This window comes from Nesoenas mayeri (assembly GCF_963082525.1).
Source record: "Nesoenas mayeri genome assembly, chromosome: 5".
Taxonomy (NCBI): domain Eukaryota; kingdom Metazoa; phylum Chordata; class Aves; order Columbiformes; family Columbidae; genus Nesoenas; species Nesoenas mayeri.
The window spans coordinates 6,615,666-6,634,618 of NC_137548.1; the positions used below are offsets into that span (position 1 = coordinate 6,615,666).

The window sequence follows — 18,953 nt, forward strand, 5'->3', positions numbered from 1 at the left end:
AAAATAATTAAACTCTAACAGATATATTCAGATACTTGACAGTGACTAAATAGTAATGCCCTTGGAAATGAATTGTCTGAAAGCAGACAGTGTTTAACAGAACAATTTTAATTTTTTCAACTATAAGTGTTTTGGATGCTTTCTTTTCAATGATGTAACTGGATGAGAGTTCCCTCCTTGCTGACTCCCTACTCCCAAGAATATACATACATTCCCATACATTCACAGAAGGAAACAGTATTACAGTGCTTTTCTTCTTTCTTTTAGGTTTACCTGTCGAGTCCATACAATTCGGTGATAGCTGTTTTTTGTCACTAGGTAGGGACCTAGAACTAGATCAAGTAACAGCTTTTATGATAAAATTCGAATATTTTTGTTATACTAGAAGCTCCAATAGTAAAAACTACTTAATTGAAACAGCTATAAAATCTGAAGCATTCATTTCAGGCAGGAGTGATCATATTAATTGCAAGGTGAAAGATTATTTATTCATACAGGTTTTAGAGGATGTTCTATAGCAATGAACAATTATTTTGGTTTCCTGTTTGGACCTCTAAATACGCGGTGCTAGAGGAGGGATACACAGCGCAGGTTCTGGAGACTCTGCGATCATGTACAAGACTGTGTGGTCAAAGGAAACATGACTCTCATTTCTTCCTCATAGCAGTTAATGACCTTCTCTGTGTAATTTTTAATAAAATTCAGCTCAGTAACTCTAAAACTCCAGACTAGTGCATGCTGAATATTCTCTGAATATTCTCACCCTGTCTTCTACAGTGGACTTCTCTACCAATAAGTTGACCCTGCTTTAACAACCAGTGTTTTTGCGTTTAACTTGGTAAGAAGTAGGTTTTTGCAAGTTGGAATTCTTCTTTTAAATATTTTTAGTGACCTCATTTCGATGGATGCTTTCAAAACCCTGTTTTGGTTCTTTTGGTTCCAAGGGCATTATCTTTCATGTAAAAGAATGGTAGTAGTTTGTGCAGCCCATGTGTTTGCTCGCAAAGATCACAGTGCACTGGAAAGAGCAAGCTCATGTTCCTTTTCTGGATCAGGTGGTGTTAATAGCACCCAAATCTGCCCCAAACTATGGAGAAAGGTTGTCAAGGGTTTAGATTGTGGGGTGACAATAAAACCCTGGCAGATGTATTTTCAACCTCCTCTCCCCCTTCCCACTAAGAACAGGCGATCAGGAGGGAAAGAAGGACAGAGAGAGAGAAGTTGGAAAAATTAAAAATGTTTTACTAATGCTACTAATAAGGATAGAGAAAATAATACAAAATATACAAAACCAATCTTGAAAGTCTCAGCAACTGCAGAGCCAGCACCCAAAGTCCTGGATTGGGCTCTGCAGCCAACCGGAGCTGGATTCAGTCTGTCACTAGGCCTCAATTCCCAGGGACGACTAGCAAGGTCCTCTCCTAATGTCGGCCATAAGCAAAAGGGAAAAGAAGGCAAAAGGAAAAGGGACGAGATCCTCGTGATCTCACACTTTTATATGAAGTATTCATGTGAATGGAATGTTATACACAGTTGGTCAGTTTCTTGGTCACCTGTTTCTTGTTGCCCCTCTCACGAGATGTCCATCCATGCTTATCAATAACTTCACATTCCATTGTTATGTTTACCAAAACATGTATCTGGTTCTCCAGGAAAATGCAGCTCATATGAAGCTTTAGCTGACAGGCAAATTCTCTAAAAGAGAAACTTTTTTATTAACAAAATCAGGACAAAGGTGATCTGTGGAAACAGGAGTTGCAAGTTGGGCCTCCTTGGCACCTTCGCCCATCCAGGAGATGTGTGGAGCTGTCACAGCCTCAGTATTTGTTTCTGTTTGGGAGCAAAGCTCCCAGCTGCGTTATTTCTCTCCCTTTGGCAGAGTCCTGCGATGCTGCAGTCCAAGTCAGCACCGCAGCTCTGTGTCAGGAGCCATCTTTGAAGATGACAATACTGCGGGCTAACCAGCTCTTAAATAAAAATAACATAAAAAGGAGGGTTGGAGAGTTCTCTTCACCTCTCTCTGAGCCTTAACTCTTGAAGAATTGCATAGGAAGAATGGAAATTTTCTTCCCTTCCTGGTCCATCTACAGATTTTAAATGAGAGCAGTGAAACTGTGGAGCATAGTTAGGGGCCATGCTGGAATTAAGTATAAAACCCTTTCCCCTTCTCGCGCTTGGGTAGGTGTTCCCTTACTTTGTTTTTCTGTCCCTTTGAAGGAAGCAGCAGCCCCGTGCCTGTTGGGCAGACATCCAGCCTCTATCCACATCTTTAATTTCAGAGTAAAGGCTAGAAATAGAATTGTTTTCTGTTACCCCTTCCATCATCAGACGATTGGAGAGCATGAGATAATGAATGATGGTTTGTGATTAAAATAAGCAGCTCTACTAGTGTTATTGTCACAACCAGCATCTAGTCTGGACTCTTGTATGGTCTGATCGCTTCTAAAAATAATTTAAGTGCAGAAGTGATTTACATTCATTTGTGGTGGAGAGAGGTTTTTAGTAATCATTTCAATATAGTTATGCTTTCCAATTTGTCATCCGCGCTTCTTTAAAAAGAGAGCTTAAAGTGTAAATTTGAATTTGACATCCTAGTTGCATGCACTTATGGATTTGTGTAGGTAGGGGAGTTGATTTTTCTACTAGCAGGATATCCAAGGAAAATATAAAAGATTTTTCTACGGTTATAGGAAAGCAAATTTGGGCTAAATCTTGAAGCACCTCTGTTATTTGTGAAAGAAGCTTAAAAAAATTGATTTTGAGTACATTGCTTGGAATTTTATCTCTTGACAATATTGATCAACTTTCCATCAGCTTTTTAATCATCTGTTGGAATACTTGGTTAATCCAAATAACACAAATACCAAAATCCATTTAAATACCGAGGGTTAACTGAGGATGCATCAGGATGATGCGTTAACTTTGCAATACCAAATGTTAATTGAGGTCATGTTGAAAAATACTGTGACTTACAGACTTTATGGAACGTGTTACAAATTCTGAGCTTAGAGTGATTAACTTTGAGAAGACTTGCTTGGCTTTCTTTCTATCAGTATGTCTTTGTTCTTGCTATCTAGGTATTTGTTAAAACAGCAAAACCAAAAGGTTGAATGGGATGGCCAGAGCTATTCATTTTTTATGTTGTTCTGTTTGTCAGTATTTTGGCCCAATTCAGCAACCGTTTGATCTAAATAACTAGTGATTAGTTAATGGGAACCGCCTTGTTCTTGGAAGAGCCTGTTAGTGCGGGCTGCAGGGCGGACACCAGAAGGGAAGCTGTGGAATTGCGTCCTGCCAGGCTGTTATTTTGTTCATCCATTCCTCCCGACCCTTCCCTTTCACCCCACGTCTTTGAAGTGGAGCGATCTCCCAAATGTCCGTTCCTTGCTGCCATGCAGAAGAGGATCTTGAAGGATTTCGGACCTCGCCATGTGCCCGCCAAGATCGGAGAGGGCCCTGGGGGAGGTTGGATGCCTGGAGGTGTATAAGGACTGAGGGAGGCCGCTGTGGAAAATGCAAAGTTGCGTGGCTCCGCTGGCTCTTTGTGATCCTTCCCAGGAGCGACCGGAGTTGGCCGGAGTCCCCGCTATTGTTTCCACCACGTTGTGCTTCTAGGAAGTGATAGATGAGGCGCAGAGGGCCCAAGCCGTGGCTCGGCGTGACACAACCCTTCCCCCTCTCCTGCCGGGGCTGTTCTGGCCGCTTCCAAGATGTTTTCTGCAGTGGGGAAGGAAAACGAGAGTTTCTCCTCCTGGAACTGTCCTCCCTGCGGATGTGACTGCAATGTGTCCGAGAGAAAACCGGTAGGAACCTCAAAGCACATATAGCGACGTTAGAGAAGGAATTATTTGAGCGAGGCTGGTGGAAAAACGGAGACAAACACAATGAAGTGTTGCACAAGAGCAGCTCTCAGGCTGTTGCCAACACTAACAAACGCTCAGCGTTGAGGTCTAGTGGAAGGCGTGCGGAGAGTCCTACAGCGGGTTTCTTTGGGCCGGGGCTGGTACTAGCTGCAGGTCGGTGCTGCGGGGGGGTACGGCCGGTCCCAGGGGCCCTGGGAACTGTGATACACAGAAACGTAAATCGAAACTGCCGAGAACATGAGTTTAATTATTTAAAATTTATTAGCAGTGGGATTAAGTGCAACAGTAGAACCTGCACTACAGCCGTGTAGCGTAGGTGGTCTGTGTGAGGAGTTTTTTGCAACAGACTTTTATTTTTTCGATTTCTTCCAATAGGCTGAGATACACAAGGGCCTTCTCGTGCTGAGGATCCCTGTGAGTAACTGGCCTGTCTTGGCTTGTAACCAAATGATCCTTGCAGTCACTCTTTGGAGCTAAGATTTCCAGACTGCTGTCTTACTTTTACAAATAATTGTTTGGTTTCTAGTATAAATACAGTTTAATTAAGTGTAATTTCTGCAACTGGCGCTTGCAGATTTTGTCTCAATATTCTGCGGTTAACATGTCCTCAAAGGTATATGTTTTTTGTCTTTGTAAAAATAAATAACGAGGAAAAAAGATTGTTCTGTATCCCCGGAGCGTTGTATTATCCTCGAGTCTGTCCGAATGCCATAGGCAGTACATAGAAGTTACAGGATTAGTTCTGATGGGAGATTCAGTTCTTTAGCTCGAATTTTATGGCCTGTTAATACAGCCAACGTGATGGACGATACACAGAGACCCTGCCATGAATGTCAGACATGCTGAAGATGTATTTACCTTTGGATGGTTCATATTTTCGAGCGGTGCGGCGCAGCCGCGCTCCCGCACCCCCCTCTGCTGGTCTATGCGGGGCCGCCTGCCCGCAGAGCCTCCGACCTTCTGCTTTAGTTCTTCCCCTTCCTTTTAATTTATTTTGTGTGAGGTAAACATTGAAATACTTAACTTTTGCATTTTCTTGGCCAGGGGGTTGTATGTGTGTTCTCTGTGTGTCAGTATTTTTCAGTGCCGTGAGTGGATTAGAAGAACCTGAAAACAAAACTGCCTTGTCTCAGCAAGTCAATTGGGCATTTTCGTTTTGCAAATTCCCCCCTCATCCCCCAGTTCATCCATTCTGAAATTCAGATTTAAAGGTATTTCTAAAATTTGTCTCAAATTTAAATGGAGCAAATATTTTTTGGAGAATGATGGGGGGGTGGGAATATCCTTCTTTTGTAATCAGAGTACAATACTCTACAACATACTTGGAAAATAAATGAATGGTGCAAATTATAGAAGAATAAAATACACCATTTTAAGTACTGAGACCTGCACTGTTAATACCTTAAGCAATTACTGAGCTTCCTTTAAGTATGGAAAATCTGTTTTCAAACAAACTTGAATGTTTGTTTTCACAGTGCTCTTTGCTTTTGACCTGAGCACCTAATTATCCTTCCTGATTCAAAGTGAGCATTTCCAGTGCAGAGCTGCCTTATTTAAGGGCAGGTTTGTCAGCTCCTGTACTAATTTAACAATTGATGACCCATGCTCCTGTGCTTTTGTATTGCAGCGAATGATCATTGGAAGGTTTTGTACTGTCAAGAATATTGACGTTGCTTTAAATAAAAAAGTCAACAATTGCGACCTGCAGCTATACTTCAAAATGGAATACATGATGAGCTATGTAAAAAACATTTAAGTTTTATTAACAGAACTGTTCAATGTAGTTAATTTAACTGCTGCCCATGTGTTCTGTGTGGAATGGGGACTTTCTTTTAAGCTTGCTGTAGGTTACTTCTAGAGTAATTCAGGTAAAAGCTGAAGTTAGAAGGAAAGGGAAGGAGTGGAACAGAAATTCGTCAGGATGAGTGTCCATAAGCAAAGATGAGCTAAGAAGCAGACAAGCTATTTCTGTTCTCAGAGCTTCTCCATATGAACAGTATATCTCCTTTCACACACTCCATTCTACATCTGTATTTAAAAACAAACGAATGATGCGAACACTTTATTTTTAATCCTCTACTAAGAGGAAATATTAAAAACTCTGCATCAGGTAACTGGGAGACTTCTTAAAATTGAATATGTGGGGGATTAATTGTAAAATGAAAACAAAAGTACATGCTCTTAAGGCAGTATGATCTGAGGGCTAAAATAGTTGATGGTTTTCAGTGCTATCCATGAATCATTCCTGAAGTTTCCACAATTCAAATCACTTGGAGCTCAGTGTGATACTGAAGTACTTCAGATCTTGCTATTCCATTCTCATCTCTGTCAGGAAAAACGAGAGCTTGTCTAAAAGCCTCTTTAGTTTCACTTTCTTTCTTGAAATCCTTCCCTGCTTTCCTTTTTAGCTTTGTCACGTTGTTTAGATTAGGACAGATTCAATTTTAAACAACTTCCATACCAGCAAAGGGAGCCCAAAGGGGTTAGTTGTCCTCAGTTGCTGTGAAAGTTCCAGCTTGTTGGGCTGGAATTTGCAGCGACTGGTCATGTTTATTCTGTTATTTCTTTCAGCCTTTAATCTTCTCGGTATTTTGGGAAAAATAGGCAGCTTGCTGACTGAAATCTGTAGAGGATGGGAGTTAGCAGTATTTTCATTTATCTTAATTATCTAGAGGTGTTTGTGAGGAATCTCTGTCTTACCTGGTGTTCCCCCAGATGAGAAGCACGATTGCTCTGGTTTGTCCTGACTCCCAAATCAGCACCTCTGATTTTTTAAGCCAGTGACACAGTGTGTTTTTCCCCAGCCACTATCTTTTCCCACGTGAAGTCTGGAGGGCAGCTTGGTTCCATTTTTGCACAGTGCTTAATAATTTAAGACATCTTTATAGTGCTCTAATGTGATCAGCTACAGTGGTCGATTAGGAAAAACTAACCAGAAGAGTTAGATTCGGTCCCTTCAATCAAATGATTTGAAGGGATTTATCGCCAGCTGTTTTCTAAGGAAGGAATAAATTACGTTTACACATAAGTTTAATGTACGTATTCTCTTGCATTATTGTGGTGGACTCGAGCAATTGATCTTTTCTGGGTAGGATATTAATTATAATTAAAGCTACACTTTTTCTGATAACCAAAAAGCCACTCACCTAGTTGATTTTAAGATTGAGCTACCTCAGGAGGGGTATTTTGAGGACTAGTTTCAAAGCTTGGCTTCCCATTTCTCCAGCAACTCATGTTTTTTCAGGTAGGGACACGTATGCTCATTGTTAAATAGTATTGTAGCACAATAAGGGCGTTCTGAATAATGGTGTGTATATTTATAGAGTCATATCTCATGGTGACACAACAAGTTACAATAATTAAAGTGTAAAGCAAGTGCCCTATTTTACATTTTACAAACGTATTTTTTTTTCTGTCAAAGAGCTAATATGAAGTTTTCAGAACATGGCAAAGTGATATGTATTTTAAGAATGTGATTTCCTGCTGCATTCAAGACAGAATAATAGTAATATAATTTTAATTTCTGCTGAATGCTGTTATATGACATTTCTGTGTCCAGGCCTGTTGAGAAGTTCAAACCTGCTTAGTTTTCCATCAAGTAGCTCTCGATGCATACTGAAAATGATTTAATTATTTAAAGATAACATAGTAAATGCAAATTTAGGCCTTGAAAATTAGGAAATGACTGTATGAAGGTTGCTTGTGCAGTGGTAGTTCAGCACTCGTTGCATCTGCGTATTGCTAAAGCCTCAGGTTACATCATGGTGCACCATTCGTTCTCCAGGAAACCTGTCTCATTCAGTGCTAAACATAGATGTCTCGTGTTGCAGAGAGAAGGAGACACGAAGAAAACATCACATTCATTTTTAATTTGGGGAATGAGGCTGGGTGGTGAGAGCAGTTAAGTTCTGCCCTCTCGTACTGGGGTGAACTCAGAATGGAACGTTGCTTCTGACATTTACTAATTTTTTTTGAATGCTTGCCTATACATATGAATGTATATTTATTGTCGTTTTGGGGTGTGATAAAAGGCACCTTAAAACTTAGTCAACAAAACTCTGAAATCATTTTCAAAATGACAGCACGAGTTGATGCTTCAAAGGTGGAATAAATCCCAGTACAAGGTTTGCTTTTGATTGCGTTCCCCGGTGCCACAGTTCAGCCTCGTGACTGTGTAATCTCTGCCTTCCGTTACACATTAAGACTACCCAGGATAGTTGACATTTAATTTTTACAATATAACTTGACATGGTTTCGGTTGTGGTGGACGATGGGGAAGTTAAGAAGAATTTCATAATTGGAGCAAAGGACCCGTGACTTTTTGTCTGTCGTAGTATATGTACTTTACTCCTATTTGAGACAATTTTTCCTGTTGCTATGCCCTTTTTCAAGCTTGCTGTTTTGGTTTCAGCTTAAAAAAACAATGCTTTTTGCTCTCTGTGGTGTGTTTTGGAGAGTTATACAGTGGTGAAGCTGCAAGGAGCTGTTGCTCGTGAAGAGAATTACAACTGCGTTTGAAGGAAAAGTAGGATTTTGACTTAAACTGCATTTAGCATCGGTGTCCTGCTCAGGTTTATGTACGAGATTCATGTCTTATTAAGCATCAGGATATAAATAAGATTATGTCTTATTTATTTTCTTCTACGACAAACAAGAAAAGATAAACTGGGGCAAAAAATAATATCCTACGATGCGAGATTGTTTCCCATATGCCCGGAGAAAGGAAGAAAGATGCTCACAAATGTTGAGCATGTGCAAGTTCCTTGGTGGGTGATTGGTTCCTTACTTAGGAGTGGAATTCAGTGAAATAGGACTCCTCTTTTAAAAACAAAGAGTAAGCGCACAACAAAGGATGAGTGATCAAATGATTAGCCAGAGGCTAATAGGAATGCGAAGGAAGAGTGGCAGATTGCAGATTAAGGGGAAATCTGAGCTGGAAATGAATTTGAAGCTTTCTGCAGCTGAGGCTGCAAAAGGACTCATTTGAACATCTTTCCGAAGGACACAAATATATGAAAATTCTGACTTGCTTCTGTATAAATATTGTATAATACAAGAAAGAAAGATAATGGGTAAATAAAGTTGAATTATAATTTAGAGGAATTTTCCTTCTTGTCCCCACATTTAATTTTTAAATCTGTTTATGCTTAGGGTGAAATACTCATCTCCCTGTAGCCTAACGTGAGAAATTGTGTTAATTTACTTACAAATTCTCATAACTTATAAATACGATTTGTAAAGATCTCTGTAGTTGAATCGACATTCTGTTGTATGCAAATAGAAGAGTAAAATCAGGACAGGAGATAAATACTTCATCAGACGCAACCAACGGATACACGTCAACAGGGAAATATACTTGAATATTGGAAAAAACGGAGCTTCTAATTATGAAGAAGTGAATATTTCCTTATTTAGTGACCTGCCAAATGGTTTTAATTTAACCTTGCGGTAGGTAGATGTCACTTGGTATTAAAAGAATTCGCTTTCTTTATAGGGACCACATTCCCTTTCTTCAGAATTTCGCATTAAGTGCTGCAGTACAGCAGAGTCTTGAGTCCACACGGTTTTTTTAAGGTTCAAAACATTTCTTTTAAAAGAAAACCCAAACAAACCTATTAAAAAATCAGCTTATGGAAGTTTGCTGGTTTACCTTGTTAAAATTTATGTTTTAATTTTAAAGCATTGATAGACACACCAGGGTAAAATTCTAAAGAATTGATTAATGCAGAACAGTAAAATTTTAATACAACAGATGATATTTTGTCAAGCTTTAAATATAACTTAACTTTTATTGGCACGTTACTAAAATTACTTGCTGCTGAAGGATGGAAATGAGTTTCATGTGGGCTTTGATATTTTTTGAAGCTGTTTGTAAAGCTTGGTTTTCCTGACTAATTCTCTCCTGGGTTTTGATTCATATAAATACTTGCTGCTCATGTAAAAGAAAAAAGAGACACAAACAGTATATGAAGATGTCAGGTTGGTGTAAGTTGTGACTTTAAAAAACCCTCTTCTTTATGACTTTCATCCTTTTATATAGGAAAGGAGAAAAGTGATACAGCGAAGGAGCATTTGGATTTTTGTGTCTGCATCGTTGCTTGCTTCTGAATAGAATTATAAATGCTTAATTTCAGGTTGACGTGTCTTCAAGAATAATTCACCATTTCTCTTTTGATTTGCGGTTCCTGTATCGCTTTGCAGTTGATGTTGTTGGGATGTTCTTGGTGGTGGGTTTGTCCTGAGGAACAGAGACCTCTCCCTGCTCATCCTCTTACCTCGAGGGCCAAACCACACAGGAGATCAAGAACCTTTCAAGTCCCATTCTTGTTTTTGTATTTCTGTCATACTTGTGTTCAGTACAACAGCGATTGAACAGCGATGAAAACTGAGCCTTTAAAAAATAACCAAACTGTTCATAGAAACAAATCTTATTATTTACTCTCGTTATTAACAATCATAAAGAGTAAAGAGGAAGGAGAAGTGCTGCGGTCTGTGGGCTCTCTCAAGCCTGTAGGTCCGTATTCCCAGGTAAAAGGTCAGACCTGTATTTTATATTGTTTTACCTTTGTATTATGTTTTCCTCATTTCAAGACTCACATCATAACAGCCTCTTTGGAGGCATTAGCTAACATCAGTACGATACTCAGGGATTTGCAGCTATTTTTAATAGACCTATATGAGAAAATAAATTCTGATTCTGGTGCCACGGTGTCTAAAATAGAGCTGAGATGTTCCAATCATAACCGTGCTAGTTGTTACAACCCGAGATATTGATATTGCTCTACTAAATCTGTTCTGTTTCTGTTTGCAGCTATGTCATCTTATCTTTTAATTGTTAAATCTGAACTTCCCGGAGCTGTGGCGGGGTTCTTAAATGGAGACGAAAGCGGGTAAGGAAAAGTGCTTCAAACATTCTGTATTTGTCTTGAAGAAGAAGGTGGTTCAGGACTGCTGAAAGAGATGGTGCTGACACTTCCCTCTGATTTCACATGCTAAAAAAAAGGAGTTATTTACAAGAGTTCTTGGGATATGAAATGTATTTGGCATGTGCAAGCCTTCCACAGCACACACAGAGCCCAATTCTTTCTTCGTGGCTATTTCCCATCAGACAACCTTAAAGTCAGTGGCAAAACTCCATCTACAGAAATCCCCCTTCTGTAAAATTTTAAAAGGGGAAGCAGGAGGGGACAGGAGGGAGAGGAGGAGAAACATTTATACTTCTGTCATGATATCACTTCACATATTTCAAAACCACAGTACAAAAACCGGCAGACATTTAAATTCAAATATTTTGTTGTCTTGCTCCAGTAATTGGGCTTGTCTCGGGAAGCACGCCAGCTTTCCAGACTTTATATTATAATTGCTTAACTTGGCTCCCAGTAAAGAAGTTATTTTTCGCAGTTGAGCTGTAAAGCTGTATGTAAGGAGTATGTCCCTCAGATTTCTGTCGGAAGTCTCGCACGAAATCTGTGCCTGTGCTAACACAAACATTGCAGCTTCAGCACTCAAACGTCATGTTCTGATTGTTCCCGTGTTCTTGTCGCTCGTAACAGTGGGTCCTAGATTGTCACAACTGTTTTTCCAAACTGCTATTTTCCAATGTTTTAAGCTCAAAACTTCTCTGGACTGAAACGTGGTGAAATTGTCTCAAGGCTGTGTGATGTTTTTGTTACTCTTGGATGTTGTGTGTGAATTTAAAGTTTGAACTTAGCTTTTTAAGAGGCACTTGACTTCATGTTGTATTTTGTCATTTATGACTTTTCTGTTTTATAATGCGCATTTTGAGAAATGAAGTGTGGTGGCAATCTCGCTTTCTGTCTTTCTGCCCTCCTGGCCCTTGCAATAACATGTTTTTAGTCTGCTAACGTATCTCTTCCAGCTGTGGCCATCGCCAGCTGTTCATCTGGGTGCTCTCACCTTCTCCTTCAACATCAGACTTTTAACTCCGCTCCTCATCCACAGCAGTGTTGAACCCGCTACTGTATCTGCTGCATGTGCGTTCCAGTCTCTCTGTCCCTAAATTTAGCGTATAATGTCGCTTGTTTTTAATTCTATATCTGCTCTGTTTATGCAAAGTGACTTTTCCCAACAAAGGCACAGTTTGAGATGGGAATGAAGTTCAATTTTGCATTTAGAAAGAGCTGAAGTTGTCCATAGGAATACTAACCATAGCTCAAGCTGTTTGTTGGTCCATCTCGTCCTGGATTTGCCTCTATTGCTGGCAATTCTTCCCTCGAGAAATGTTTATTTGACACAATTTGACTTTGTTATTCTTTTCCCAAGCAAATGTTTTAAATGCTGTTGTCGAGTGGTATTCCAGGTGCATGTACGCAGCTCACCTTCTCTAGATGCCCACATCTATATTTCATATATTTTTGTGATATTAATTGTGATGGTAGATGATAATATTTTTGCTTCCATGTATTTCTTCGCAGACGTTAAGAGCATTTTTGATAACAGGAGTTTTTAAACTGAAGGAAATTGTTCAGTTAAAGTTCAAATTCAAATATCAAGCCTAAGTAGCAACTTATTTATGCAAAAGGCATAAATACTGACTAGATAGATTGAAGCGCTCTAACCAGACCACTTGTTTCCAGCTGTGATTGCGCAACTGTTCTGGTTTTGTTGAGTCATTGTAGCATCTGATACACTTTCCTTTGGGTGCAGAATTTGTCTTTAAGTGTAGTTAGAATGTATCAAAAGTGTCAGTTAAATTATCTGTGAAAAATATTTGATATGCACATGCCATCCTAAAGCATCCTTTTGGGAAAGCCATTTAAAGAATGTTTTATGGGTTGAATTATACTTTTTATAGTGAAAGGTTGGCAGGTGTGCACGTGTTTGAAAGGCTCAGAGCCGGCGTGTAATACATCTTGGTGTCTTTATTAACATATAACACGAGCGCTTGTTAATTGGGAGCTGAGATGTCTCAGTCTGTCTGCGTAACAAGAATTCCACGTAGTTTTGACGACATGAACAGAGTCTCAAATGAGGATTGTGTTAAAAAGTTGTAATTTGTGAGCCCTCTGTTAGCATTTAATGACCCTGTCAGGGGGTTCTGATCGACGCAATTAAGTTGTCTTGCTTGTGTGTTATATAATTGATATGGACTGAGAGTAAGATCCTAATTTAGAACATATGAATCTCTTGTCCCGTTGCATTCAGGAATGAAATTAAAGCGATTTATAAATGTCTGCTTTGAGTTAAAATACGGGGGAGGGAGGAGAAACATCTGCATGCCAAAGCATTTTCAGTAGAGTCGAGGATTTATATTCCATATTTCATACTTGGAACGCTTTTATCATCCAGGATTAAATTTGCAGATCAAGCTGATTTTAAAGGCAATATCAAAACATTTATTCTGCCTTTGGAAAATAAGTGTATTTCTACAACAGCATTCCGTGAAAAAATGGACAGAGTTTTTGATAACCAGCAAATGGTCCGCTATTAATTTTTTTGAGATATTTTTAAATAAAAGAATTGATATTCCAAAATTAAGCAGTATACCATTTTTTTTCTCCTTGCTATCAGCTCATTGCTGTTTTCCTCTCTCTTTTCCCTCCTCCCCACAAATGTTTTTCCATTTACCATGAAGTAACCCAAATATTTTGTCCTCTGGCCTGCTGGGCCTGTGGGCTGTGATGGCAACTGCGGATTTGCTGCACACATGGCATCAGGAGACTTAAACCTGTGCATATCTGAGGCATTTTGGTGAGCCTTACACATAGTGCAAAATTCATGATACTTTTGCTACTGCTATGATACTGTTCCTCCTAATCTGAACATCCACCACACTAGAAAGAAAGTTTTTAATTTAAAAAATTAAAAAGAAATGAATGCTAGATGTTAATAACATGTAGGATGCTACAGCAGGGAGCTGATCTTGGCTAAGCTGCTTTTTCACTGTAGTTCTGGCAGACCTAGGCTGGTAATAAAGTTTTTTGAAGAATGATGTATTTGGAGTAATTTTTAATATAGACATTGTTACTTAAGGGTCGCTTTGATTTTTTTAATATGAAGATGCCCTCAACCTTGACATTTCTCTGTTCATTTATATTACATATTTTTCCAAACGAGTGACACAAGTGGTTGTCCATGATGAGTGACAGTAGTTAATATATGGTAATTTTTCTTTAACACAGGTGTTGTGCTGCTTTCCTTATGATAACTTGAGGTGCTGCCTGTTTATTAGGTGCTAACCATATCCTGGACTAAATAAACTTGAAGGTCAAAGGCCAAGGTGTTTATAGGTAGTAAAGTCGGAGGCTGATGTACAAGATGTTTATCAGTACAGGATATGGCTCTTACCAAGTTGGGGGGAGCCACCCTTGAGATGTTTCTGTTTCTTAACAACTTCTACATCTGCGTTTTCCTCTGTAAGGAGCTGAGATTTTGATGCTTTGAGTAGATGTCAAATGCATTAAGTCTACATGTGTCTCTAAGATGCTTTTTAAAAATCTGAATAGTTTTATGTATCAACACAGCAGATTTCATTATCATCATTTCCATCCCTTTTGTTCTTTAATTTTTGTGTGGATGTCTGCAAAGAATGAGTGGTCACTTTGTGCAAAGTTAAAGATAAGAAAGTCCTCTATTGCTGTTCTTTCTTCTATCACCTCTGGACAGCAAATATTATTTCAAATTCACTGAGGGTTGATTCGCTGCTTCTTTTCTTCTGCTGTTTGAACACTGTGATGATAGATGGAATGAAACTTGAGCAGCAGAGAAAGTTGGTGCGTTCAGAAAACATATTGGATTTCCAAACAAATATGTTGGGTAGCTCAGCTTTCTGTGTCACACCTCTTGGAAGTGGTGAGGAACTAAGGTCATGGAGCAGTAATAAACTGGAAGGGAAGCTCAGCCGTAGGTGGGAATTAATGTTGTTGTTTCTTCCAGTTGAGTAAATATTCAAACCTGTCTAATCCAATTCAAGATATATGTAGCGTACTATACAAGTACTTCTATTGGAAATCTGTAGAGTACGAAATACCCTTGTCCTCTGATCATCACTTTGAATCAAGGCAGGGATTTGCATTTTGTGCTGCTGAGAAATAACTTGAAGCATGTCAGACCCCTGGTCAGCACGGACACTTTCCTATGGAACATTGCCTGCAACACTGGTTCATTATGGGATGCTGCTCCCTGTTGTTGTTACCCAGGAACTCTATTTTATATCACAATATAAGAACTAGGAATGCAAATTCATGTCAGTAGCATGTATGCCTGGAAATCATTTTATTTTCTTAACCTAGTGGTTGTTTTGTCCGAGATCAGTTTTAAAGTAGAACATTTTTAGGACTCTTGGAGCTTTGTCTCAGTCACAAACAGATTTTCCAACAGGTCTTGGTACCTCGATGGGAGGCTGCTGCTGCTGCTGACTTCGGTCTGCATTGTTTTTCCTCTCGCGCTTCTTCCTAAAATTGGTGAGTAATTAAAGGAGAGAAGCGAATATTATTCTACTTCACTTGCAATTACAGTTGAAGACTTTAAAACCTTAATGGGTTATTTATTTATTTTAACTGGCAGGGGGCTGCCGATGGTGGGGATTACTGAAGTTGTTGTAGCGTGTTCTGCCTTCCAGCCCTGCCTAGTTAACCTATTACTTGGGTTGCAGTAGTATTTTGTCTGCAATACTAAAATAAAATCTTTACAGCAGAACATTAAAGAGCTGCATTTACTTACAGCATGCCATTAGTGGTAAGCCAGTTCTAATTCTGCCCTACAAAACTACATAAATGATCTGTGACAGGCAGTTGGAATGTTGTTATTCTGAGTCCTAAGCCCCAGATACCAAGCGCTGTAATAGAAAACATGCCTGAAATGTAAAGCTTTAGCTGTACATTAGGATCGCTTTCCTTATAAATTCTCTTTTATTTTTACTGTTATTTTACAGGCTTTCTTGGCTACACAAGTAGTTTATCATTTTTCTTTATGGTGTACTTTGCTCTTGTGGTAAGTTAAAAATCTCTGCACAGCTTATCTATTTTTTTCTTATTGTTTGAATGTTCTCATAAACCTGTTTTGAAAAGAATTGTCTTCCCCTTCCCCCTTAACTTTTAATGTGAAATATAGAGTTTTCCTTAAGTTGGGTATGTGCTTGCTTGGACGGATGACATTTGTTTTGCTGAGGCATGGAAATATATATGAACTCTCAAGCATGTGAAAAGACTTAAAACAATTATATTTTGGCCTGGTAAATGTAACAATAGTTTTGTTTTGCTGATGGTGCAGTGAAGGAAGCTGGCACATATACTATTGTTTCCCCACTAGTAATGGAATGGAATTCTGTTTTCTTAGCTTCTAACTATTACTTACTGCATCTAGAGCAGAAGAAAATTTAATATACTCCAAATAAATTACATTTTTATGTAGAACAGAGTGACAGAGTTCAAAAAAAGGCAAAGAAAACTAGAACTTCATTAAGGCAGTTTACAAGATCTGTTAATAAGTCAATGACCTTATTCTTCTTTCCCGCTGAAAGGAAAAATTCTTTTCTCCGAGCCATATGAGAGTTTTTGACCCTGATGTTCACCCTCTCAAGGCCCCTGTGAGGTAGATGTTTCCAAATATCAAAAGTGAGACCTGCTAGGCAGATCTAAGACGGAAAACGTGCTTTTGAGTTGCGCTCCGTTTTTTTTACAGGGGAAAAAAGTGTGGTAATGCACATGTGTGATACACAGTACAGCCAAGCAACTCGCACTCCATCATCTGGGTATAGAAACAAGAATCTTCTTTGGGAGCCTGGAAAAACATCCCCCTTTTCCCCTGTCATTCTGGCTTGCGCTGACTTGCATTTAATACCTGGTTTACAAAGGGATAAACAGAGTTGAAGGCAAGTTGAACAAACATGCCATCCAGGAGACCAAGGCAATCCATTAGGAGCTAAACCATGTGATAAAACCAAACTTCAAAGCTGTCAAAACATCTCCCTGGGGTGTCCCCGGAGAATTGCAGTGTTTGTAGGACCTTGGGAAGGATTCTTCCGAAGCTGAGCATTGAGGAGCAGCCGCAGCCTCTCCAGAGCTAATGGAAATTCATTTGTAATATTTATAAATTAGCTTAGCTTTTGACCTCTCTCCTAAAATTTATCTTAAAAACAAAGAAGAAAACACACTGACTGTAATGCTGAAATAAACCTTGGGCTAGTTGCAAGAGTTTTAAAACCAGTTCAGCTCCTGGATTTCAGTGGAAATGTGTATCGCGTCGCTGAAGAAAGCTGCTATAAGGGGTGGATGCATTTGGAAACAAGTTTGGGATCGGAAAAGGCAAGTGTGTGAGCAAAACTTGTGTGCAGACATGGGATGATTTAAGCTACGGCTTAGTTGTGATTTTTCTGTCAAAAATGTAGCTAGAAAGTAAACGAAGGAGCACACGGACTACTGAATTCCTTAATAAATGGCTAAATTTGTGTACTTACTCTTTGCTTAATGACAAAGAAGCAGCCATAGTAAATTCAACTGAGATGAAAATTTTTAAAAGCTCTTATGGATATTTAAAGAAAACGAATACTTTTCACAGAAAATTCTCTCTGACTTCTTTAGGCACTGAAACTCAAAGGCATTAACTGTGGTTTAGTTTTGATATCTGATGCTTTGAAGTGGGTGATATGTGCTGCTGAAATGGTGTTTTTTAGTTTGCACAATGTTAATTTCTGCATGGCAGATATGTTTTAATTTGTTCCAGAAGAAAACTGGGTTACTCATATGGAAGTAATACAATTATGTTTTGCATATACAATAATTCTGTGCGTTTTCAAGTGCATACCATCTGTTCAGCTTTTAGCCAGCAAGGCACAGTTTTAATACAGCCTGCAGAAAAGACGAGCACAATAGGCAGCATATGTCTTGGTCAGTGTGGTCTAGTGAGTGCAGAAGGTCTAGAGACGACTCCTTGTTCTCTGTGCTTTGCCGTGGGGCTTCGACAGGTCAAGTATTGATATCTCCTCACTGTGCTTCAGCATCTTTGCCTTTGAAGTGTTTGCTGGTTGTGGGTAAAAACAAGTAAAAACACTGAGATGAGCTGGGAGAAAAAATGAGAAGTGTATGTAACCATTCAAAGGCAGATTCTGTGGGGTCCTGAGCACTCTTGTTTCTGGTTGTTGAATAGTTTTTGAACCTGAATCCTAAGTGAAAAGAAATTAAATGTGATCGTTAAGCTATTTTTTTTGTTATTGCCTCCCCTCTTGCTATATTGAATATTGGTGAAGAGTAAAGACAGATTTTTTTTGTCAAGACAGCCCTATTGGTAGCTTGTTCAACAAAGGTGTTAATGGTTCCTGATGGTGTTTTTCTAAATCTCTTGTTTATGTTCCCAGAACAAAATGTGATGCAGGTTGGGAACCTGCCATATGTAATGAAGATGTTGTACAGAGAGAGCCCCTCTTTACTGAGCACTGTCAGTACTGCTGGAATAAAGGGATTCCTTTTTCCCTCTGCAAGATATGGAAAAACAACTTCACTGAGAATATTAGAACATTTTTAGCCTCTATCTTATAGCAATGTTTTCTTATTGGGGTTTAAAATACCTATTTCCACTGGAATATCTCTTTAGGTTTTAGGGTGTTTTTTTGCTTAAAACCAAATTTTTGTTATTCCCAAAATACAACGTTTAAATGAAATAGGTTTAAAGTTCCAGAGGAAGATTGTCCGTGCTGCTTGAATGACCACTCACCTAACTGGGCTGTGCTGCGCTGCCAACTTAAAAATCCCTTTCTGTTGGGACCTCATTAGAAATACAGAGTAGCCTACAATGGGAAACCCAAACAGGTTTGAAGAATTAAGCAGGTGGGCAAATATAATTACAGGTTTTAAATGCACCTGGTGCTTTTTATCCCCTTTTATTTCCATTTCAATCTGTTCTTAATCTGTATTAATTTCATGGTAGAAAAATGTGCTTTGGCTGTTTATGTTTGGCTTGTCATGGAATAGTTTGGGTTGGAAGGAACCTTCAAAGGTCTGGTCTTGACCTCCCTCTGCAATGTTTATCTATATCTTTGCTCTTTAGCTTGCAGGAAACCCTGTCCCCGCCACTGCCAGACACACTTCAAATCTTGCCCTGTAGCTTCATGCCCCTTTTCATGGCTCAGGAAGC

At 39.1% G+C, this 18,953-nt stretch overlaps 1 protein-coding gene across 1 annotated transcript in view; it reads left to right on the forward strand.

The window, feature by feature from the left end:
• Positions 1-18,953, forward strand: part of SLC38A6 (solute carrier family 38 member 6) — a gene marked incomplete at its 3' end in the record, with an annotated part of 38,400 nt that overhangs the window by 8,789 nt on the left and 10,658 nt on the right. Inside the window, exons 5-7 of the mRNA XM_080344897.1 lie at positions 10,675-10,753; positions 15,204-15,286; positions 15,757-15,815. Coding sequence (XP_080201023.1) covers positions 10,675-10,753; positions 15,204-15,286; positions 15,757-15,815 — 221 coding nt within the window. The remainder of the gene's footprint in view (positions 1-10,674; positions 10,754-15,203; positions 15,287-15,756; positions 15,816-18,953) is intronic.